We start from the raw sequence: 26,104 nt of genomic DNA, 5'->3' as shown, positions 1-26,104 counted from the left end.
ATCGATTTTTTTCTAACGCAATTTCGTTTCTCAACAGATTCCATTTTTCAATAAATGTCTGTGTATGTATACTGAGCTATTCACATTCTAATCTCCACCCCCTACGATTTAACTACCGGTAATTTTTTTCAAACGTGTAGTATGTTATTAAACTCGGGTTACAAAATGAATAAATTAGCATCACTACATTAAACCCCGCTCAAGCGCAGGAATTAATTAACACTCTGCACATTAATATAATACAATGCTTAAAATGTTGAACCATTTTGTTTTCATTTTTATGAATACTTTGTCCGATTTCTTTCTTAATTGCTTTCTTTACTTATTCTTTAAAATTTTTAACTTTAAAAAATTGCATGGCTGGATATTTAGAGGAGCGGGCAGGGAAAAGAAATCTAAACTGAATTGGATAATAGATACATGTACGTGGCCATAATTCTGTCTGTTGCAACTGACTGCATGACAAACTACCTTTTTTAAATTTTATATCGAATTAGTGCGTGGGTATTTAGTGCATCTCTCTCTAAATTTGGTACTTTTGGTCAAGTTTCAATATAATTTGTATTATTATAATTGTTTATTATTATAATGTTTAATAAAAAGTATGTTTTGAAGAAAAATAAATTCGCCATCCCCCCCCCGTTAATCTTCACTCTTCTATGGATACATCATTTATCACGTAGAAAACACAATCTGTTCATGATTTACAAATTAATGTTCAATGTTAACTACAAATCTGTGTGGTATAAAAATGTATGAAATTAAAAAAAATCGCTAGTTGATGTAAATTAATTTCCATATTTTAATCTAAAGTTGTCAGATTCAAAGTAGCTGCCCGGTGGTTAACCTGGTATAACTCATTTTATACCAGTGATTTGTATATTTATCATACATAGCTTTTTTAGCGTTAATATTGATTTCGTTAAGTGTAGCATACATTTACATATGATTTTAAAAATGAATGATGAAAAAATAACTCGGGAATGTAAGGGTGAATATAAGGGGGGGGGGGTCCTGTCCCCAAGCACCTGTGGTTCTGAAAAGTTCTTACCATCAAAACTAAAACTGCATCAAATTGTTCAAGTTTATCCAAGGTACCTGCATGCCTACGACGCATTAAGTGAACCAGCGTTCTTGGCACCGGTTACCCCGTTCTGGAAAGTTCTATCCAATTCTCTCGCCAGAGGTTGTGCTTCACAAGCGAATAAGTAGGAAAATCTAAAATCGAGCATTCAAGAAACGAATTGGTTTATTTTAAAAATTCAACATTTGTCAAATCTTAACTTAAATGAATATTGTTGAAAAAAGTATTAATCTATAAGTATAGATTCAAACTGAAGCAATGGTATTATACCATCTTCACTGATTCAAAAATTTAAAATCAGATGAACCTGATTTATGTGAGGTTTGAAAATAATGTAATAGAATATTTTTAATATTAATCCATTTCAAAGCACAACGAGAGAGAGAGAGAGAGAGAGAGAGAGAGAGAGAGAGAGAGAGAGAGAGAGAGAGAGAGAGAGAGAGAGAGAGATTAAGGTTGAATGACCATCTGATAAGAAAGATAACTTATGTAGAAAATAATCTTATTTTGTTTTTGTTAACGTACTATTGTGTTTGAAAAATCTAGAAGCGCTTCGCCACTTCAACCATGATCATTTAAATCTATTGGTATTTACTTTGATGACAACTACTGGAAAAAACTTTTGAGATTGAACTTCAAGGTGAACTAGAAGACAATAGCCTAAAAAACACCATGTTTATTGAACCCCAAAGTTGATTCTAATGTTCAAAGCAAAATTTCAAGAGTCCGGCATTTTTCATGGTTTATATACTCAAGGTTCATCCCAACAGTCTATGTGTGATAACCACTTTAAGTCGGTTTTAGAAAACGGGTGTTCTTGCTCTTCCTGTTACTGGTTTACCCCCTCAGTGACCTGCAATTGTTACCGATTTATTTATTATATTAATTAAATCATTGATTTTATTAATAAGGTAATGTGAATATAAATGATTTATTTTTCACGTCGTTGCGTCAATATCTGCCGTTAGTTCAGCAGACAAATTATCATAACGCTCTAACGCGCGTTTTTTCAATTTGTCTGCTCACCAGACGGCAGTTATTGACACGACTACGTGAAAAATAAATCATTCAATGCTATAGTAGTTTTGTAATGGTGCACAGGTGCTTGAGGGCACCCCTCCCCCTCCAACCGATTATGGCCCCGAGGGTTATCGACTCTCCTCTTCGTAGAAATTCCATTATAGTTATATAGGCAACACACGCCATTTTAAAAATCAGAAATATATTAGCACAAAAACAACTTTCTTTAATCAAGCCTATCGTTTTACATTCAAGGGTGTGGTTTTCAAAAGTCGTTAATTCTCTGGAGTTGATGGATTATTTCGTGTATGAGACTTTTATGAAACTTCTCTTCAAGAATTTGATATGTAATGTCACCCTCCCCATTCCTAATACAACATACAGGACCCCCCCCCTTTCACCATCACCAAATATCAATAGGGGGTAACACTACTGATAAAATAAAAGAGATTCTAATCCACCATATGGCATGCTGTTGGCAGTCGTACATGTAGTGGCATTGCACCTTTAGAGCAAACATATCATCATGTTTATCAGTTTAAGTAGTTACACGGTGAAATGATCACTCAGTTTGACCAACGTCAAATCATTGAGGCGTCATCATATCCGATTTTATAACCTCAAGCTAATGAAACTTATTTAGTGGTTATCTCTATGTGCGTGCGTGCGAGCGGGTGTGTAATATTGTACTATAAACAAAACTTACAGGTTTAGAGCATTTACAGTCTGAAAAAAAAATTAAAATCGTAAATGGTCTTTACCAGATCCAGGTATCGTTTATGGTAGTTTCACATTGGCCCTGCTCATGACCTAAGAAGAAAATTACTGAGAGACATTTAATGATAAAAATCTGTGTCAAATTTAGAACTTATTACCCCCCCCCCCAACCCAGCAAAACATTGTTTTTAAATAGACGTGCGTAAAATCAGATCAAGTAACAACTATTGACCTTCAGATAATCTATTTAAAATCCTAATTCAATTGTTTTCTTTCTTTTTATTTTAAAAACCAATCATTTCTCATTTATGATAAAATTACATCGGCTATTCTAGCTTTCTTTATTGATCATTTTCTTCTACCATGGTGCGGAGCCAGGGTATCCTTTGTCTGAGCATGTGTTATATTTGGGTCTGTTAATGAACATAGAACCAAAAGGTCTGCACGACATCGTATCGAGTTAGCTGCTGTCGCCAATATATAAAACCCGGCCTTTAACCGGAGCAGTTGGCATACAATGCTTATTCAAAGTTCGAGCAAACAAGGCCGAGATCGGCTCCCAACAAGGTTTTAAGTCAAAGATTCTAAAAAGGAGCCCTATTGATTTCTTTGTAGAGATACATCGAAGTTGCGTTACGGCAGTACTTGTATTTTAAGCAGTGGTGTGTAACACGACAAAGCACGCGGTTTTTGTGTTTCTCGTTTGTCTGCGCGTGTCCTATTTTTTCGGAAACAAAATGCTACATCGGACTATCTTCTATAAACGTAGAACCAAAAGGTCTGCACGACATCGTATCGAGTTAGCTGCTGTCGCCAATATATAAAACCCGGCCTTTAACCGGAGCAGTTGGCATACAATGCTTATTCAAAGTTCGAGCAAACAAGGCCGAGATCGGCTCCCAACAAGGTTTTAAGTCAAAGATTCTAAAAAGGAGCCCTATTGATTTCTTTGTAGACATACATCGAAGTTGCGTTACGGCAGTACTTGTATTTTAAGCAGTGGTGTGTGACACGACAAAGCACGCGGTTTTTGTGTTTCTCGTTTATCTGCACGTGTCCTATTTTTTCGGAAACAAAATGCTACATCGGACTATCTTCTCGGCGAGATCTGTGTCTGTGTTTCTCGGAACTACACTACTGTTTTATGTTGCTTTAATTGGTACCGGTAAGTGATCAAACGAAACCGTTATAAGTTTATCAATAGCATTCTTTTTTTCTATTTTTCTTTTGTGTGTGTGTGTGTGGGGGGGGGGGGGGGTTGTAAGGGTAAAAAAAAAACCGTCAAGAACGTTAATAACGGGATGTCAACACCGACCTGTTTTATTCATGTTTGTCAGTTGTAAAAAAAATGTACACCCTTGAACTTTTTAAACTGTCACAGAGAACAAAAAAAGCGGGATTATTATCTAACATAAAAAAGGGTCCGTATCGCTTGAAGAATCATATCCAAATATAGACACATCACGTAAACAACTATATTTCCATATCAGGAACTATGTCTGTTCCGTATACATGTATGCAAAATGCACAAACATTTTACGCGCATTTTTTTCGTACTGTCCTTTCCGATATATTTCATTTTATCAAATAAAATATACAACAAGTAGTCATGTTGTATATTTTATTTGATAAAATGAAATATATCAGAAAAGACAGTGCCACTAATTAGAATTAGAAGTCCAAATTTTCTGTATTTTGATGTTAACATAATATCAATTTGATTCCAGCATGTTTAAAACAATCAATCTCTCTCTCTCTCTCTCTCTCTCTCTCTCTCTCTCTCTCTCTCTCTCTCTCTCTCTCTCTCTCTCTCTCTCTCTCTCTCTCTCTCTCATATTGTTGGCCGTTTTGGGAATGTCACTGTGTAATACTTCGTATATTTTATCTGATCATCATCTTTTAAATTCCTCACGGATTGATATACTCAGTTTAGTGTTTTGATTTGATTTATTGAATGGGGATATACACGTACTGTTCGGTAGATGATTGATATCCTGTTAAGACTGGTCAAACTTTGAATTAAACTGAATGGGGGGCATTTTGAACAATAAGATTCAATGTGTGATAATTGTCAATTTTGACATAGATACATCCTCTGTCTACGTCACACCTTAATCTTGATCTGACATGGTTTCTTTTATTGGTGGGTTTTTTGCATGGTATTCATCTCAGATGTGTTTATTTCTATTTTGAACTGTTAAACCTTTGTTAAGAGTGGCATTTATGAGTCCCAAAAATATTCCGAAGATATTTTCAACATTATTATAATGTGGATATCTTTAAAGACGAAAATATATACGCGTTTGTATAAAAGAACAGTTTGACATGCAAGAATTAATATATCAACATTCCATACACATTCACTTATTAGTGTATCAAAGTCTCGGCGAAGCGTTAGTTTGAGTTCATTAATTCAGTGAAACAGAAAATTCCGAAAGACATTTCTCTCTTTTGCGTCTTGGATATCATACCTGTAAAAAAAATTATCTTTGGATAGCAGGCAAATGAAACATGTACTAGAATGATTTCAATTTGTAGCTACTTAGACAATTGTGTTTCGCTTAAATCAGCCAGACCTTTGTTAATTTTTCCAACCGTGTGGATTTTTAAAAAGATGGGAATCACGTACAACCTACTTAGTGTAACACAGTGACATTTGCAAAACGACCAAAATATATTTTGAATCAAGTGTGGTTCATTCTAATAGTAAAATTTTGTGATGGGATACTCCATCTTAATGTGTATTTAAAAACCTACCCTAAAACATCTTCTGCCCCTCTTTTGTTCACTGTCATAATCAGGTGACAATACGTAGTTTGTAAAGCAATAGAGACTGCCTCTGCAGTGGGATACATTTGTGACGTCACACAGCTGATAACGGCGGAAACAGCCGAGCGAAAGGTTACTCTCGGTAAGGTTTGGCATCTTTTGAAATTAATTCCAGCTGAACTACAAATCCTGCAGACTTGGTTTTTTCGAGACTGTGATTAAAATGATCAGGTGAGTATTTTAATGAAATAAAAAAATTTGACTGGAAGTACCCTTTAAAATGTCAAACTAAATTGGAATAAAATGAAATAGAATAAATTGAAAAAAGAAACACTGATTATCCACCCTAAAATCTTAATACAATTGTTATAACATTGCAAAAAGCCAACAGTAAACATTAACATGCCAATGTAAGATCATTGTACTCTCGGTGTTGGTTTTAATGGCCTTTGTTTAAATAAATAATCGCTCAATTAAACATCCATGACTTAATCGTACAGAAAGATGCGACATAACAACAAGTATTATAATACTTTCATGTTAAATACTGAAATCTGAATGGTTTAGACGCAGTTAATAATTCGTTGTATTACCCTCAGCGTTAGCAACACACTTGACAACGGGGAACACAACGAATTGTAACATGCGCGTAAATTAGGCGCGTACTGTTGGCCATAGATTTAGAAAAGCAGTGAAGTTTTTTTTTAATAAAGATATTCAGTATGATAAAATAAATAATACTGTTTGGGAAGGTAAAAGAAGAAATTGACACCCCTCGGAAACCATTGTCAACCTCCGCTTCGGTTGACAATGGTTTTCTCGGGTTGTCAATTTAAACTGTTGCCCCCCTAAACAGGAATGATTTACACATTGTGTTGTTCACCGATGGGTTGCTCTGTAGGGGATGTGAACGGCTTCGTAGCCATGCATCTTGTTATTGAAGTAAGAAACCGCCAATAACACGGGTTAGGGTGTCAGATGTTATCATTGTGTACAAGGGGGTTATTCTAACCCCACGACTGACTAAACGTAATACACAGCAAGTGTTTATTCTATGTGGCTACAAATTGAGATTGTTCTGGTACATACATCACATTTCTAGTTTTGTATGGTTCTTTTTTTGGAGGGGGGGGGGGGGGGCTTTTCAAAGTATAGTTGGTTTTATAATTAATAGTTTTTGATGCATGAAAGAAAATGATGAGAAAAAGAACTTTAAGATGTCTTTCAGAGACTTCCTTTTCATTAAAACAATGAACTCTAACGCAAACAGATTCATTTTTAATACATTACACGCGAGTCAATGTGTTGAGCCTAAAGCAAACGAAAATGTTATTATGTTTATGTGCATTCATCATATATTAAGTTATACTTTTTTAAAGCGAGTTATCAATGTGACACTAGGGCATCTAAAGGATGAACTCGCCTTTTCGCAAATTCAAAAACCAATCGAGCTCCCAACAAAGTTTTAGCGACAAGAAAAGGGCGTTTCTGAAACGGAAACCTTTTTATTTCTTTGTTGAGATGCATAGTAGTTTCATCAAAGCAGTTCGCGAACGACAGTACTTGTATTTTAAAAGCAGTGGAGATGTGTACAATATACACTGTATCTATAAAGTAACAAAACGTTTTTGTGTGATACTATTTATTCCTAGATTTTGTGTGGGTTTTTTTTCGGAAACAAAGTGTTTGTACTTCAAAGTATCTTCTCAACAAGATATGTGTTGGTTTTTCTCGGATCTTTGCTTCTGTTTTACGTTGCTATAATTTGTTCTATTAGATCTGGTAAGTATTTAAACAAACCGGTATAAGTTAATCAACAAATTTCTTTTTTTTTTCAAGTACGTTTTTAAAATAATTCTGTCTGCTCGAGATGGGGAGGGGGGGAGGTCGATGATTTTTGTTAAAAACATGTATGTACATACAGGGCAAGGTAGATCATGGGCTTCATTGGATTCCATATATATTTCATATATTTTATGAAGTTTTCGGAATGCCACTGTGTTATTCAAGGTAGGTTGTACGCGATCATCATATTTTTTAATCGAAACGGATTGGAAATGTTAGCAAAAGTAGGAGTGATTTTACAGCTATACACAGTGTGGCTACAAATTAAGATTGTTCCAGTACACAAATTACTATTCTAGTTTATTATGCATGGAAATGTATATGTAAGATGAGAAAAGAGAGTTGTTTTTCAGAGATTTCTTTAATTTCTTATTGAATGAATGTCATCAAACTAACGCCACGCTGAGACTGATATATTAAGAAGTGTATGTATATGGAATGTCGATAAACAGTGAATACTTTAGTATTATTTTATGTCATACACATCTATTGAATCAAAACACCTAAAATAAACACTAGCTGTTTTTCGCATTAAATCGGTCATGGGGGCTTTACATATAATAATGACCTTCCTACCCCTGTAAACAAAGACAACATCTGACACCCTAACTTGTGTAAATGACAGCTTCTTACTTCAATACTTCAATACCAAGACGTCAAATCGCTTAGATCCGCTACGAAGCAAACCACTGGCGGACAATACAGTGCTTCGTGTCATATTACATCTCTCTTTACGATTAAGTCATGGATGTATAGATGTGCGATTATTTCTTTAAACAGGGGTCAATAAAACAGAGTGCAGAGAGAGAGAGAGAGAGAGAGGAGAGAGAGAGAGAGAGAGAGAGAGAGAGAGAGAGACTTTAGGGTGGAAAGAGGATGATGAGTGCGTTTTTAACTTACCTGAGCTGAAAGCTCAAGTGATCTATTCTGATCACATTTTGTCTGTCGTCCGTCTGTCTGTCTGTCCGTCTGTCTGTCTGTCCGTCTGTCTGTCTGTCCGTAAACTTTTCACATTTTCAACATCTTCTCAAGAACTACTAGGCCAATTTCAACCAAACTTGGCACAAATCATCTTTAGGCAAAGGGGATTCAAAGTTGTGAAAATAAAGGGTCGCACCCGTTTTCAAGGGGAGATAATTAGAAATTAATGAAAAATTTCGAGAAATTTTCAAAAATCTTCTTCTCAAGAACCAGAAAGCCAGGAAAGCTGAAACTTGTGTGGAAGCATCCTCAGGTAATAAAGATTCAAAGTTGTGAAATTCAAGACCCCCGGGGGTAGGATGGGGCCACAATGGGGGGTCGAAGTTTAACATAGGAATATATAGAGTACATCTTTAAAAATCTTCTTCTCAGAAACTAAACAGCCAGGAAAGCTGAAACTTGTGTGGAAGCATTCTCAGGTAGTGTAGATTCAAAGTTGTGAAAATCATGACCCCTGGGGGTAGGGTGGGGCCACAATGGGGGGTCGAAGTTTTACATAGGAATATATAGAGTAAATCTTTAAAAATCTTCTTCTCAGAAACTAAACAGCCAGGAAAGCTGAAACTTGTGTGGAAGCATCCTCAGGTAATGAAGATTCAAAGTTGTGAAAATCATGACCCCCGGGGGTAGGGTGGGGCCACAATGGGGGGTCGAAGTTTTACATAGGAATATATAGAGTAAATCTTTAAAAATCTTCTTCTCAGAAACTAATCAGCCAGGAAAACTGAAACTTGTGTGGAAGCATCCTCAGGTAGTGTAGATTCAAAGTTGTGAAAATCATGATCCCTGGGGGTAGGGTGGGGCCACAATGGGGGGTCGAAGTTTTACATAGGAATATATAGAGTAAATCTTTAAAAATCTTCTTCTCAGAAACTAAACAGCCAGGAAAGCTGAAACTTGTGTGGAAGCATCCTCAGGTAGTGAAGATTCAAAGTTGTAAAAATCATGACCCCCGGGGGTAGGGTGGGGCCACAATGGGGGGTCGAAGTTTTACATAGGAATATAAAGAGTAAATCTTTAAAAATCTTCTTCTCAGAAACTAATCAGCCAGGAAAGCTGAAACTTGTGTGGAAGCATCCTCAGGTAGTGTAGATTCAAAGTTGTGAAAATCATGATCCCTGGGGGTAGGGTGAGGCCACATTGGGGGGGTGTTTAAATTTTACATAGGAATATATAGAGTAAATCTTTAAAAATCTTCTTCTCAGAAACTAATCAGCCAGGAAAGCTGAAACTTTTGTGGAAGCATCCTCAGGCAGTGTAGATTCAAAGTTGTGAAAATCATGATCCCTGGGGGTAGGGTGAGGCCACATTGGGGGGGGGGGTGTTAAAGTTTGACATAGGAATATATAGAGAATCTTTAAAAATCTTCTTCTCAGAAACTAATCTGCAAGATGATTCTTTATAATTGTTAAGACTTTGGCTCCAGGACAATTCTTCGGCCTCACAAGAAGGTTCAGAGTTTGATGTAGCTAAATATCCCATATATAAACAATTGTAAAGTATCTTTTTGAGAACTGCAATACTCAACATGTGATATGACTATAAAATTGAAGCAGGCAGCTATTTTTTCATTAGAATCTTTTTGTATTACTGTATTGAGTTATTGCCCTTGATTTATTGATTCTTGATTATTTTAATTAATGCATCCACTGTTAACCAAATATTGTGATGATTATTTTTATACAATAATAAATATTCAATGTATATAAGTTGTTCTGCATAAGTTGTTTTGGGTAAGGCCGTATTAGTTTGTTTATTTTTTATTTCCAATTTTTAGATACTATGAATTATTTTAGGCCGGCACATATATAGGGACAGTGTCTATTGCACTACAACGAATGACTGTTTAGAGTTAAACTTGAACAGGTATGGATAGATTGAGTGTGTGGACATCCCTGCTCTATCTAATCTTCGTGTTTTATAACCTACGATACAGGGTATGCGGTCATTCCTGCCCTGTATTGCAATAATACAAGTGTGCGATCATACCTGCTTGTCTTTGTGGTGGTTGCAGCGGAGCACTAATGTATGGTCATCCCTGCTGGTGTTCTGGCCTTTCAAGCGCAAGTGTGCAGCACTCCCTTCTTGCGTTAGGTTGAGCTGTTGGAGCAAGTGTGCGGTCATCCCTGCTTGTGTTATCCCTGCTTGCGTTAACGTTGGTACCACTTGAGTTGTGTAGGTGTTCGGTCCCTGCCTGCGTAACGTTGAGTCACTATATATGTGCAGGAGCGGTGATGAAAGTATTGGCAGCAATCAGGGCTATCCGAGTTCCAAGGGGGGAAAATGGATTTTATTTATACAGGATCTACATGTATTATTGTACATTGTCCAGATTGTATGTATTATGACTCCATTAAGCTGACTTTATCATACCTATTGTTCCTCAGGTGAGCGATGTGGCCCATGGACCTCTTGTTTATTTTCACTTTACTCTACATTTTATTCAAATTTAATTTTGAAATATATGGGGCTGATCTGTGTGATTTAATGAGAGGTATAGAATTTGTTAAGAGAGAGAGAGAGAGAGAGAGAGAGAGAGAGAGAGAGAGAGAGAGAGAGAGAGAGAGAGAGAGAGAGAGAGAGAGAGAGAGAGAGAGAGAGAAGCAGGCAGTTGATAGATGGTATTTTTCCTTGGATCACAGAGTTTTGGTTTTCTCTAACTAAACTTTAGTTTACATGATTAATGAATCAACATTAGTTTTGGTGATTTTGGATTTTTGCTCTAGGGGCGGGGACCGGGGGAGGGGGGGTGTTAAGGAGTTACAAATGTATGATAATTTCATGCTAAAATGTTTACTATACGATCTGTATTTATTTTTAGTAACTTTTTTATGCATGTGTTTAGCTTCATTTTTTTGTTATATAATTCGTATTGGTCAGTTTTGTTTTGAAATTTTATGAAAGTATTCCTTACTTTGATTTTCGTTACAGAAAGACGTGTTGATCTTATAAAAAAAGTGTTATTCACATATTGAACATCATTTTTTTTTAAAGACGTAAAAAAAAATTTTCTTACACCGTTTATCGAGTACAATGTAACTATTGCAATGACCTAATTTTCGCTTTTTCTCAAATACTTTTACATCGCAAACATTTAATAAGCAGGAATTGATCCCTGTATTGTTTGCTGTTTTAAACTTTTTAATTGCCAAAAAAAATGACTGACGCAAAAAAACAAAAAACGTTAAACATTTCCCCCAATTTCGCAAAATTTGTAACACGCAAAAAAAAATTGATATGCGTAAAACATTCATTGGTTACTTGTAGTTGTTTACACTGTAGCAAACATTTAAGAATCGTTTGCATTCTATTGTCCAATGATGTTATATACTTTCTGAAGCGTTGAACCATTCTTTGCGTTGTCATTTGATTTGTATAAGTAATTATCTCAGATTGGTGTCGTTCTGAATAATCGATCACTTGCTATCGCTTCCATTGGGGATTGAGTAAGACAGAAACTTGTATGCTGGTTCTGCGATTCATTAGGGATATTCAAAACTGTGTTTTTAGATTAACGTTGCAGCAGTATAATTACTTTTCTTGTTTACTGTTGATAACTTAAGATAAACATTGGTTCAATTCTCCATAAAATCAAGCTTTATATCACATGCAATGAAATATTTTGTAGATATTTATTAGAAAGGAGGGGGGCAGGCAACTCCTGCTAGCCATAATACGAATTGGATATAAAGGGATACAAAAAAAATCATAAAAGGATTTTAGGGTTTCCTCAAAATGCTTCGGGTATTTGTAATGCTTTATCATAATTTGAAAGTCAGATATTGAGTTATAAGCAAGATACATTGTTTACATATGTGTTTTAGTGTTATAAGTTTCAATCAAAAGTTGCTTTTTTATATTGAATATATATTTTTTAAACACATTGAACAAGTTTGCCTTTTTTCTTACGAGTTATGTAGTCAAAGAATTGGTAATTCCATACTTAACATTATTTGTAAACAAATATTGTTTATATAACAATGAATTCTTACCTGTGTATCACTCTTATAACTTAAATGATAACATTAAAATTTTGGTCAATTATTCAAAATGTGCAAGTAAACCATTTTATATCTAAAAAATAAAAAAATAAAATAAAATCGTGTCCAAGTCCCTTTAACAGCCACCAAAAAAACCCTGATGCAGTGTTGTATGTTAGTATCGTCTGAAGTTATCCTCATTCTTTCTTTTTAAAGTCATTACTAAAAAAATGTGAATTTTATTTTTAATTGATCTTTCATTACTAGTAGCATCTTACCTTGCCTTTTTTGGAAACGGGCTTATATAGGCAAATTGTTGCCCAGTATTATAACATGTGAATACATAGTACATGGTGTTTGTGTTTAAATCAAAGACTGTCCGAATCCACTTTTGTCGATGCATGCACGGAACACTGTGCTGGATAAAGTGCCAAGGTGGCATTTTTGCACCCGTTTAAGCTGCATATATCGAAAAATTCAAATATGCCATATGATAGATCATTGCTTAAAGATTAACAACCACCTTTGTTATCATTGTATCTCACTTGTGAGGTGAGATATTTAAATTTCAAAAATAAATTCCTATAGGAAAATAATTTTTACCATAGGAAAAACAATATTCCTTTAGGTAATTTGAAATTTCCAATCGGAAAACAAGAACTTCCTATAGGAATTTCAATTCCGATAGGAGTTGATAACATCCGATAGGAAAACTTAATATCCTATAGGAAACCTACATGCCTGAATCAAATTCCTACAGGAAATACCATTCTCCTATAGGAAATATAATTCCTATAGGACTTTTTAAAAATCCTTTAGGTATGTCAATATTTCCTGTAGGAGAATCAATTCTCCTATGGGAATTATCATTTTCCGATGGGATATTAATTTTTACAGGTAAATATCTCACCTGTTAGGTGAAACACACTAAAAACAAAAGTGGTTATATACTCTGTAGAAAATAGTCTGTCATTTGGTATTTATGGATTTTTCCGAAAATGCATCTTAAGCGGATGAAAAAAGCCACCTTGGCACTGGCATGATTATCCGGCACATTGTTACGGATGGGTTTTAATTGTTCGGCAAAACCGGGCATTTAGGGATCCTCTTTTTATGACAGTACGTCACAACATGGCGATTTGAACGCATTTAGAAACAGTTTATATCGCCAAAAGGTGGTGACTATTTCTGTTGCGCAATGGATGTAGCTTCGGTCTACCAACCCGCGGGTCCCGAGTTCGAACGCTGCATAAGAGCGGTAAAATTTAAGAACTTGATTTTTCCCCAAAATTGAAAGGTTTTGTGGTCATTTTCATGTCTAACACATGCTAAAAATTCATATCCATGTCTTAAAGTAATTTAGAAGAATGGGCTTGTTTGCAGAATTTTCCTCGGATGTGTCAAGGACCCTTAAAAGACTCACCGGTCATATCTCACAGTTCTTATCATGATGTGCATTCGAGCTTATTTCAAAAAAGATTCTTTCTTTTCTTTTATTTCTTATATTCCGAGTGTTTATTTTCATTTTCTTTTTACAGGAAAGGGACCAATCAATATGATAAAGAACCTAAGTATGCAGAGTCTATTCTGCCTATCGGATCCCAAACCAATTCACCTTACAGGTAGGTGTTCATAGCAAACATTCATATAACCACACTTAAACACATTCTTTATCTCATACGTGTGGTGATGTTACCCGTGTGATGAACCTTTGCTTAATCATACTGGTGATGCTTTATCAAATACTTCCAGCCCGAACTATTTTTGACACAACTCCTCGCTTCAACGCTTCAGTGACCTATGTTCGAAGATTTGCGAGTATTTTAAACATAACTATATCTACTACAAAAAGCGATATAAAAAGGATTTTGTCAAAGACTTCCATTACTTACAAATATGAAGGAAAACACTTAACTGCGTAATCATTATAAGGCGTATATATATTCTCAACTCATAGACATATTCTCAAGACATATATATATTCTCAACTCGTGCTGTAAATGTAAAACAGTCCAATTGAATATCTCATGTTTGTCTTCGAGTAGTTTTTTGAAACATATATGAGGGTAGGAAATAGACTTTAAATGTACCTTGCCCATAATAAAAGAGAAATGATTATAACATGTACATATGACTAATATTTTTTTTTATAAGAACAGTTACAGTTTAAACGTTGGAAAATTGTTTATACTTGCATTTGAAATTTTTTCTATTATTACGGCGAAGTGTGATGTACATTGTATTGGTATAACAATAATGTAAGCGCGATTTATACCCTAGTAATAAATTTACCTACGTTAAATTGACATGGTCATAAATTTGGTCAAATTCTATTTATCTGTTTTTATTATTTACAATGCTTTAGGAATACATTTCTAATGATCAAATGAAATTTGAGAGTCAGTCGTTGAGGCATAAACAAGATACAGGGCTCCCAGTTCTTTGCCATGTAAACAAGGCCCGTGCCCTGTTTTTGTTTATGTGGGTTCCATATACCAGTAAAACAGTAAAAAATCTTGTTCAAGCTGATTTGTCTATGTTCTTATTCATTTCAAGCATTGATAAGCAATTCCTAACGTTTAACACATTCATTTTAGGTCTAAAACTGGAATTTTTACTTTCACATTCAGAATGTAAACAAAAGCTTTGTTTACATAGCAAACAATTGTAAGCTCTGTAACTCGTTAAAACTCAACAAATGACACTTAAATTTTGGATGCCTATCAAAAATGCCTTACTGAAGCATTGTAAACATTAAAATTGAAAAATAATTGTTGACCAAAATCGTGACCATACCCCTTTAATTCTGTTTTAATTGATATGGCAAGGCCTTTTATTTAAAGGGGCATGGTTAATCGTAAGGAACTGTTTCTTTATGCTTAAAATGAATAATAAGATAGACAACCCAGCATTAAAAGATTTTTTACTGGTATATTGAAACTATGTAAACAAAAATTGGGCACGAGCCTTGTTAACATGACGATGAATTGTGAGCCCTGTATCTTGCTTAGAACTCAACAACTGGCACCCAAATTTCATTTGATCATTAGAAATACATTTCTAATGCATTGCAAATAATAAAAACAGAAAAATGAAATTTAACCAAAATTGTTATCATGCCCCTTTAATGTACATGTAACTGATGTAGAACGCCGATAAAACATTTCTACGGGTAAATAATGACAAGATTTAATATCCAATCATCGAAGCAGATTGGTAGTTAACGCCTAACACATCAACATAAATTAGGACAGGTTTTCTATATGACTAATGATTCTAAAACATATTTTAAAAGAAATATTACCTCACCACGGTGTATGTGCGTCACATACCTTCATAATAGTTTAGATTTATTTCCTTATTTTGTATAATTCTTACATAACGAATTCCCTTTCATCTCAATCAGCCGAGAGTCAACAAGTTGTGGTTAATCATAAATATCTGAAGTCTTTGACAACTACGAAAAAGGTGCATCTTGCATTGTAATTATATCAATAGGGGAACCAATGTTAAAGGAAAATGCATTTTGGTATGAATGTGGACTAAGGTATACTCTGTGCAACATTTAAATGTTTTGGATGTGTGCAAATATATGCAAGTCTGGTCCATTAATGTTCTGAGTTTTTGCTATGAGCTTTACAAGGGTTAATCCAAAGGGAATATCATATATGCAGAATTAATTTTGAAAAAACGGCGTAATGTGATAAAAATTTATACTTTGGAATATCTTCCGATTTTAAGTTCAGTTCTGTAAATTTTAAAGCAATCTGAAAATTATTTCCTTAGAGGATATAGTTTATGGAACATGAAGTGAACATAGTCACCGATCGTGGCAAAATCATTTCTGGATTGGGGGGGGGGGGGAGGGGGGGGGGGGTTCGTGTTAAAAACTTCATAATTTAGTCCTTTACAAGAAATTGGCAATAGTGTTTATTCAATTTTTTTTCTCTGAATAAATTATTACTTCTTTTGTATTTGAGAGAGTAATATATTGTTTAATTTAATGCACGCTTAATTTTATCGAAGGTTCATTCAAAATTATGAACTCAACGTAACTTAGCTTTATAATATGACGAGTGACCTAGAACCTAGTTTTAGATGCGTTTTAAAAAGAGCCTGGACTTTCTGTGGGATGTTACTATCTAGTTTGCTCACCAAAACAAGCTGCCAGATTATCATATTGATCTCCTTTATATTCTAATTCGCTAAGAGATGCTGATATTCAATATATTAATATTCATAGACTGTCAAAACCGGAAAGTTGTTTGTCAATATCTGCTCTGCTGTGTGAAATTGACGCTGTTTCAGCGAAATATACATCCCTGTGCGCATGTTTTGTCCATGTTGTAATTTATTGTTCAGTCTTATATGGCAGGTGGGACCACATCAGTGTAAATCAAAGTTTAAGAAATTGCCTAGGTACATTTTTCATCAATAAAATCATTCCAAAATACATCAGTAAAAAATAATGATTTTTTTTTATATTTACTCTTTCAACAAAGTCCGAGTTTAAAAACTTTGAAAAAGCACTGATAATACTGTTGAATTACATGACGTATACATTAGACAAATTTAACGTATATAAATAATTTTTTTTATATTCAAAAGCTTCCTTTTCAGATTAAAAAAACTCATTTAAACAACATTGGTACCATATGTTTAATGAAGAAAGATTAATTGGCAATTAAGTGTAATTGAATGCAGGATTTGTGCCATATCGGAACATAGATAATATATTTCTTTCTATAACTAGGCTGGTTGTTAAACAATTCATTGGAGCTATAATTGAAAAAAAATCTTCCCAAACACATTATTTTGTTTAATCATCCTCAAACTTAACATTTTCCGAACTTTTTCTTTATCACTTGAGACCTCCATAAAAAATTAATTTTTACTTTATTAAATACTTTTTTTTCTACCCACCGTTATAAAAGTGTTGATTGAAAAAAATACGTCTTCTAATGACAGGAAAAATACGTTTGCTAATATTGCTTCAAACGATATATATTCATTGTTTTCTTTATAAATCTAAAGATATCGTTTTAAAAGGCCTGGATGTTAACTTTTTAAGAGAAGAGCTCTGTATCTTAAAGAGGTTCGTTCCTCAGTTTTTAAGTAGCCATTTTGGGTCACATCTATTCTAGAAATTATGCATCATAAACTGATTCTACCCATAAATTCAAATTTAATAATGCCAATTAAACTATCTTAAATAAAATAGTAATGGAAAAATTACATATTTACAGAGTTTAGTTTGGGACTATATTTTGTGGCGGAAGGTTTTTAATAAGAAAATGAACATTTTTCATAACTCAGTTGTTTTAGAGTACCGTCATTTTAGCTTCCTTATTTTCAGTTCGAACAAAATTTCCAGATAGTTTGAGCATTATGATTTCTTCATTTTGTTACATAAAACATAATTTTACAATTTTTCAATATTTTTTATCGATACATATTAGCAAATTTAACTTATATTTCATAAAAGTCAAGTAAAAATGAATCCCAATTTTTGCCTAAAATCAGCTTATTTCATACCTCAAATTTTACACTATAGACCCATATTTTTGTTTTATTTTCTGAAATTTTAAGATTTTTCTGAAAATTTTATCAAATTTTGAGAAAAAGTTTGAAACTGTTAAATAATTTATTACATGTGAATTGGTACTGAATAAAAATAGCGTTTTATCAGTGCAAAAAGGTTAAAATACCAATTAGGTGAAGAAATTGTAACATTTTTCTTTATGATAATTTTAATCTTATTTGTTTTAAATAGTATAAATTTGTATTTGGTGCCATGGTTTATGCCGATTATAAAATATATAGGGAAAAGCGATTTATGAGCAATTTGCACTTTTAGTGCAGAAAGGTCATATTAAATACACCGTAGCACCAAATGAAGCATATAGACCCCAAAATTTTGTTTTGAATTTTGGTTAAGCTTTGTGTGTAAGTTTTTAAAAAATACTTTAGAAAAAAGCTTTTAGACTTTTGATTGCAGGATCCAACGTCCTTAAGGATTTTGTGAAATATTGAATTTGTAAAGCTAACGTATTTGGAATTTTTTAGCTAGAAAACCAAAATTTATGTCTTAAGATATCTTAAATGTGAGTTCGTTCTGACGAATAATTTGTTGACTATTCATTAACATAATGGAGGAATGGAACGATTTTTATTTTTCATATTTCAACAGACCACTATTACATCACAGAAAATACCCGGATGCGGCTGGTGGTAGCCTATATGAGAGGGGGGTCCACTCTCACGGCGGACATTGTGCGGCACACAGAGGCTGATTTTTATCAGTTTGAGCCCCTCCATGGCATTACGATCGCCGTGCAGGAAAACAGACCCGTGCAGTTTCTCAATGGAACGATTAGGTGTGTAGAGAATTTAAAATCGATAACAAACGGCTCGGAACCGAATCAAAGCTTTGCAACATGCAATATCTTGTCGAAATCAAAGAACGAACAATTAAGCTTAATTTTCATCATAACTGTGATTAATTAGATTGAAGGGTTGTGACACTGTGTTTGGAGTTAATTTCGTTTCGTTTGTGGTAATATCATGGTCAGCATGTAACTCATTACTTTTTTGTATATAAACCATTCTACAGTTGACTTTCGATATCTCGAAGACAGATAACTCGAATACATTAGACATGTCAAAGTGAATTTTAAGTCCGAACCTCTTAGATTTTTAAATTATATTTTTTTGCGTTTTGGATGAAGTTTTTTTTAAACATTTTTGTGACATGTAATTCGGGGTGTCGCATAGATGTACAGTGGTAACAGCGTTATTGTTGACAAGCCAATCGTGTTAAATAGTTTGTGTAACGTGGGTGATCGTTCGTGTAACGTGCTGGATCGTGCATGTATCAGGAAAAATAGTTTGCGTTTTTTACCGTGCGTGTTCGTTCGTTTTTTCGTTTTGTTATTTTTTTACGGAATGTCAGGATTTATTCTTATAACAACGAGAAGTATTTTTTGTAAAACAATGTGAATTTTAAACTTTTTTTTATAGAAAAACATTGACGGTTGTTAGCATTTATTCTCTCTTTCGTGGTTAAATAAATTTATCAAGTATTTCCACAGCTAATTCAATCCTTTGTTCGGTCGAGTTAGTTTTGCATAATGTTAAAGTCAGCCTATATCAAGCATCCATTGTGTCTTGACACATAATTTTAATCATATTAGCAAGAGCGACACGTTGAATGAAGCGGTCAAGCTTACCCACTCCCCGTTTTAAACTAAACGGTTATCCCCAACGTTTTTCTTTCAAGTGAGAATACGATACGCATTCCTATCTGGTTCATTGTGTAAACATTGGTTTGAAATAATTTTTTATAGACGCTTTAAAATTTAGAATAAATAGATATTAATCAATTATGTACTGTAAATAATGAAAATATTCAATGTGTAAAATCGAAATTCTATGGAACAAGGTAACAAATTTACCTCTATCCCGCATAATCAAATCGTACGTAAGGGACCTGGATTACATAAACAGTCAACTCGCATGTAAATAAATTCATGTAGTTAATGCATTATCTTCAATTAATTTAAATTTAAGTTATTATTCGTTATGGAGACAAAAAATTAATTTGTGTATGAATCATATATTTTTTTTGGTATGGATGTGTAAATTGTTTACTCGTAAAATATAAAACAGTGCATTGCTACTGTACATGCCGCTTTTCAATAAAACACAAACATAAAGCAATGCAAATTAAAGCAATACGTTTTCTTAATTCTAATCTTAAAAATTAATTTTGATTTTGCGTGTTTAATGGTGTAGAATCGTTCGGTTGCGTGTTTTGTCGTTTTCGTGTATCGTAAAAATTCAGTAAGTTAGTGCTCGTCCGTGTATCGTGCGTGATCGTTCGTGTATCGTGCGTGATCGTTCGTGTATCAGAATCGTGCGTGTCGTTTGTCAACAATAACGTTGCTACCACTGTACATCTTAAACGGGCATGGTCATGATTTTAGTCAAATTCTATTTTTCTATTTTTATTAGATACAATGCTTTATGAATGCATTTCTAATGATAAAATTAAATTTGAGAGTCAGTCGTTTAGTTTAAAGCAAGATACAGAGCCCACAAATCTGTGTCATGTAAATAAGGCTTATGCCCCTATATGTTTACGTAGGTTCAATACACCAATAAAAACTCTTTTTCAAGCTGATTTTCCTATTAACCTATTCATTTTAAGCATAGATAGAGAGTTCCTAACGTTTAACACATTCATTTTCGGTATAGAATTGAAATTTTCACTTTGTAATTTGCTTTTAACTCAACTAATGACACTCAAATTTTGGTTGCCTATTAGGGATGCCTCACTGAAGCATTGTAAGCATCAAAATCAGAAAAATAATTTTTTGAACAAAATTTTTACCATGCCCTTTTTAACTATAATAAATGGGTCTGTAAAAATAAGCATGAAATTTGGGGGGAAAACTGGATGAATTTATGTTAATCGTACGAGTTTTCTTTACCAACCTCATTTTCCTTTAAGGAATTAAGGAAGCTGGTGTCGATTACTAGTAAATATCAAGACCAGTATTAATTACTGGATTATCATCAACGTGTGATCAATAATAAAGCCATTATGATGACAACTTTTAAGAACATTTCGAGTGTTAACTTCAGGTCCATATATTACATATCAATACTTCTTTTTGATTAAATTTATTCATTTAGAGATCTTTTTACCTATGTAAACCATCCCGCAACATTACGTCTATATCATGTATAAATAAAACAATAGAAATGTCTAAACAGAGAGACATCAAAAGTATCGATTTTGCTCATTTCCTCTTTTTCTTTATTTATAAGAAGTGATAGGTTTCTATCCCTTCGAAGCATGAGTTCTATAATTTGTATGGGATGGAACATTTTACGAATTAACAGATACATGAACCTGAATACTAAAGTAATGTTTAACTTCACACTCTCGGGAAATACATTTCTCTGAGAAGTGTCTGTCATTTACAGGCTACAATAGATTGAGTTAGTTCTAATGAACATCTGCAGAGCAAATAGCAAATCCTTAATGTATTTTGTTTATCAGTTGGATGGTTTTGTTTCAACAATATAACTAAGTAATTTATCAAAAAAACCATGTAAGGCAGGAGGAAAAATTAAATTGACGTGAATTTTTACCATGGAGGATGCTGAATGACTTTTAGAAAATATAGATTGAGTAAAACTGTGACAAAACTCTCACCCCTCCCTCGCAAAAAAAATACGATAACAGATGTTTAATTTCACATTTCCCCAAACCAAAAAAATGATTTGCTTTCAAACCGTTCATTTTTTCTGATATTTAAATAAGAATCTACAAATTTAAATAGGCGATGGCGAAAAGCAATTGATTTTGTTACCTTAAATTAAATCTTTAATTAACTTTTACATAACTGAGATGAAAATGATAGATTATTGTTTTAAAAATATCAACGTCATGTTAGTCTAAAACAACTCGAGAAATGAAGCGGAAAGAAAATAAAATTAATTCATTTCTCAAATGATCACACTGATTTTTATTCCCAAGAAAAAGAAAAAAATTACTTAAGATCCAGATCGAAACTCGTTGTCCCAGGTCGATGTAATACATACCCCACTGTTTCAAAGATCCATGAACTATTTTTATGTAAAGCATAACAATTGACGATGAAATTCTTTGAACCAAAAAGTGCTTGTTGAAGGCCTGTGTTTTTACAATAACATATGGTAGTAACTGCGGATCCAAATTTGTACCTAAACGGTGAAATATTGGGGAGGAGGGCGGCGTCGATTCACAATGTATTAATTTATCTTACCCGCTTACCCCCACCAACTCATGTAGATCAAGGAATAGATTAAATAGTGAAGACTCATAATCCTTGCAAATCAAGAAAAAAGTTTAACTTTTAAAACCGTTCATCTGCAATACACTTTACAAAAAATCAAGTGAAGCACACAGTAAAAGGGCGGTTGTCTAATTTCTTTTCTTTCTTTTTTTTTGTCGTTATAACATTAGATTCATGCTCTCCCTTCTCTACAACATTCAGTCGATGCAAGTACGATTAATATTATTATAAGTGTGCTGTTTTCATTGTATGGCACTAATTCCCAGAATGAAAATTAGAGTTATTCATGTCGACTTTTGTTTCTCATTTTGTTTTTCAATGAAATAAAGATTTGTATTGTCACATCTAATTTAATTTTTTACCTATTTATCCATGTTGATTTTTTTTTTTTTTGCAAAACGATTTGAATGGAATTAAATTGCACGATGTTTACAGATATATGCAGTTTGATAATAAAAACCGTGTAAAATAATTCAGGTAAAATTCTATGAAGTTTTCCTATATTTCATATGTAAATGACATTGACAATTCAAAGAACAATATGCATGTTTCCCTTGATGTGTTCATTGGTCTATTTCAGAAATATCACAAAAGAGGAGCTGGAATCGGTTTATACGGAAATGATTTACCACTGGTTCACATGCAACTTCAAAAATATTGATCTTCCTGGACTCACCGATACTTTTATTAAGATCTTCACACCTGAACATGGGAAATATTACTCGTGTATCAATCCAGTCAAAACCACAAAAAGCAAACTAGACCTCGTAAAGCAATGCATTCCAATATTACACCTCAAATGTCTCGAGTCGAAAACTCGGACGTTGAAAACAATTCGATTGACGGTGTCCATGGCGGGAAAACTTTTAAAATGGCTACCTAGGCTTCAAGTTCTTCATTTGATACGAGATCCTCGTGGGATAATAAATTCGCAGTTCGAGCAGGAGATAACGGAGGGTAAAAATGTATCAATTGCTTCAAAAGACTTATGTCAAACCATGTCTACAAATTTAAATTCATATAAAGAACTAGAACAATGCCATGGAAGTAGAATGCTAGGGGTGGTGTATGAAAATTTGTGCCAGAATCCTTTTATTGTTGTGCCAAAGATATTTAAATTTTTTCATAGCAATTATTCAACGCGTGTTAGAGACTTTGTGAAAAAGTTAATGCAAGGACCCGTTAAGGCCTGTGACTACTGTACAGACAGGGGAAAAGCCCTCGCCAATGCTTATCGTTGGATATCAATTATCCACAAAAATGATTTGAAAATCGTCGATAAACATTGCTCTTTTCTTTACTCGAATCTGGGATATAAACAATTGGACTACAACAAACTGAATGTAACGAAAACATCATGGAAATCCCTAACAAGTTCTTCCATAGGATACCGGTATTCGTGATACAGTGTTCAATATTTTATTCCACATATTGTAAAGTCATAATGTATGCCCCGTGTAATGGCTCACATGTTGCCTAGTAACTGCTTGTGCCTTGGTTTGTCAGTGAACCAATAATTTTGAAACTGGATAAGAAGAAAAGAACCGTAATCAGTTGCAAAGACAGGCTATTTCAACGATTACCGCTTCGTATCATATACGTTTGATTTCAATGCTGTTAAGAGATTATGTACTTCAAACCATGGCAAGAAGATGCCTCTTGTTGATTTTTCAGTCTGACCTAGTGATTTACTTCGTTGTTGCACTGAAATACATGTAGCAAGAACTTACATTTATTCGTCAAAGTGTTATTGTTATGGTCAACAGAACCAAGAGCCGACCGAAGCTATACCGAAGTGGTCTTTAGCTCTGTAGCCATCCCAGTAATTCTTAAATTTATACAATAGACACCAGTGAAAATACCTCCTTATTTTAGTAGAAAGTGCTTTGATTTTCTTAATTAATTTATTTAAGGGTATGTCATAAAGTCATCGCCTCATGATTTAAGAAAAGTTATTTGACATTAGTTCATAAAATCGTCTAACAAAGTCACCTTCATCTCATTCATTGACCACGTTACCTCTGAGTTGGCTGTTAGTTGTCAATATTGGTTTTTACTTGATACTCATTTCATATCGTCTTTTATTTACCAGTTGAGTATATTTTGCCGTTCCACGGGTTTTCTATGTTATTTTATGCGCACTATGTTAAATTGATCACTCTTGTTAAAATAGTTCATGTTCAGAACCTTGTTAGTTTTTCATCCCGATGCCTTTTTCTATTAGTACAAAAATAAATGTTTAACTCGTCTGATACGTTATAAAGTACTAAAGTATGATATGGTAGCGTTATAGTTATCAGTGCTTTCAAAATCTTGGCGGAGTAATGCTATATTGACTATACTTCCGTCGGTGCCCATGTTTTTCCTCTAGCCTCAGGTTAATTATATTTTTATGACGTCACATTTGTAGATTGTCATTTTATTTTAGTAATCTCATTTTTGTGCATAAGATAGATTTATTCTTAAAGAAATTCAATGCATTTTTGATAATGTTGGCAGTCTTAAATCAACATTGTTACTGTGTTTTATATTCAGAAGCTTTATTGTCAACATCATGTGCTGGTACAGGGAATTTTTTAATTTTTAATTCAATGATGCAAGTGTAAAAAAAAAATACCGCCTCCAACAAATTTTTGACACTTTTCCAATAAAAAGCTTACGAAGCCTACAGTGTTCATTATAATTGATTTTATAATATTTCATTGTTTGGTTAGTTTTTGATATGAATCTGTCGTTTTATGTTTTATACAACGTTGAATAAAGTTTTCGAACAGCAGAAATTTTAATTTATTTGTGTGTGTATATAAAAAATCTATGTTATTCGGTGATGTTTTAAAATGTAATTTGATAAAACAAATTAAAATGGGACCCTTAAGGCGCTCATACAGCAATTTGAAGATAATTACTAGCGCTCTCTACTATACTTAGTAATACATGTAGATCTTGAATTAAAATCCATTTTCACCTTAATATTATTATGTTTATAATTAAGGTTTTCCGCTGGGAGCGGGAAACCTTACTATTATTTATTTAAAGCCAAAAAAAAAATACTGATTTGCGATGGATATAATATAATTATCATCGTGGAGATGATTTTAAAAAGGGAACTTAATATTTGTATACGATAATATTTGAATCCAAAGCCGCTAGTTTTAAGTTACGGTTATTAGGGATATCAATTATGACTTGCCCCGCGTTTCAGGTTTTTTACTTGCAAAACATCTACAAACGAAAATACCAAACAACCTTCAGCAGCAACTTATAAATTATTTATTCCATACACAATTCTAAAGAGGTGATTAAATAAATTTTATAAATGATTTATACTTGTATTCGCTATCTTCCATGGAAAAAAGTGGCATGGAAAAAATGTTGTTCAATGTTCATCAAATACGCTGTGACCTTAGCAATCGAAAATAATTAACAAACTGTATATTGATAGATTGACATATCAACAAACATTCAGACCCGCAATGTGTTTTTTTTACAAGTTCTATAAAATTTAGACTCAATGACTGAATTCTTTACCGTTTTCCGTCTGGGTTATTTTGAATCACGTGTGTACGTTATGTGTAGCCATATAGATGAACACTTTAAGTGTTTAATTTTTAAAAGAAATTGTGTACATGCAGAGCAATGCAATGCTAGGACAATTAAATTCCAACAATGTTAATGGTGAGGCCGGTCAGACTGATACTTGTTCAGCTTGTTCTACATTTAGCGAATGTAAGACGAAGTATTTGGGTGTTATATTTTAAACAAATATAAGTATTGCTTTCTAAAAAGCTTGCATTACTCAACAAAGTATTTTATTGGAATCATTCTTAGTTACCTTAGCTGCATATATGTACCGCTCGGTCTGT

At 33.6% G+C, this 26,104-nt stretch overlaps 1 protein-coding gene across 12 annotated transcripts in view; it reads left to right on the top strand.

The window, feature by feature from the left end:
* Positions 1 to 26,104, top strand: part of LOC117680643 (carbohydrate sulfotransferase 1) — a 165,338-nt gene that overhangs the window by 18,235 nt on the left and 120,999 nt on the right. For 2 of the 12 annotated variants that reach the window (XM_034450226.2, XM_034450230.2), the window contains exons 3-5: positions 13,935 to 14,018; positions 18,587 to 18,773; positions 22,822 to 25,011. The exons of 5 other annotated variants lie outside the window; for them this stretch is intronic. In XM_034450226.2, coding sequence (XP_034306117.1) covers positions 13,935 to 14,018; positions 18,587 to 18,773; positions 22,822 to 23,644 — 1,094 coding nt within the window. In that variant the 3' untranslated portion in view covers positions 23,645 to 25,011. Of the gene's footprint in view, positions 1 to 3,232; positions 3,987 to 5,340; positions 5,822 to 13,934; positions 14,019 to 18,586; positions 18,774 to 22,821; positions 25,012 to 26,104 lie in introns of those variants that run through there. 5 more of the 12 variants (XM_034450234.2, XM_034450232.2, XM_066082513.1 and 2 more) reach the window with 4 other exon arrangements.

This window comes from Magallana gigas, chromosome 4 (genome assembly GCF_963853765.1).
Source record: "Magallana gigas chromosome 4, xbMagGiga1.1, whole genome shotgun sequence".
Lineage (NCBI taxonomy): Eukaryota > Metazoa > Mollusca > Bivalvia > Ostreida > Ostreidae > Magallana > Magallana gigas.
Note: the sequence above shows the minus strand (reverse complement) of the source record. Positions and strands in the feature narration are given on the sequence as shown.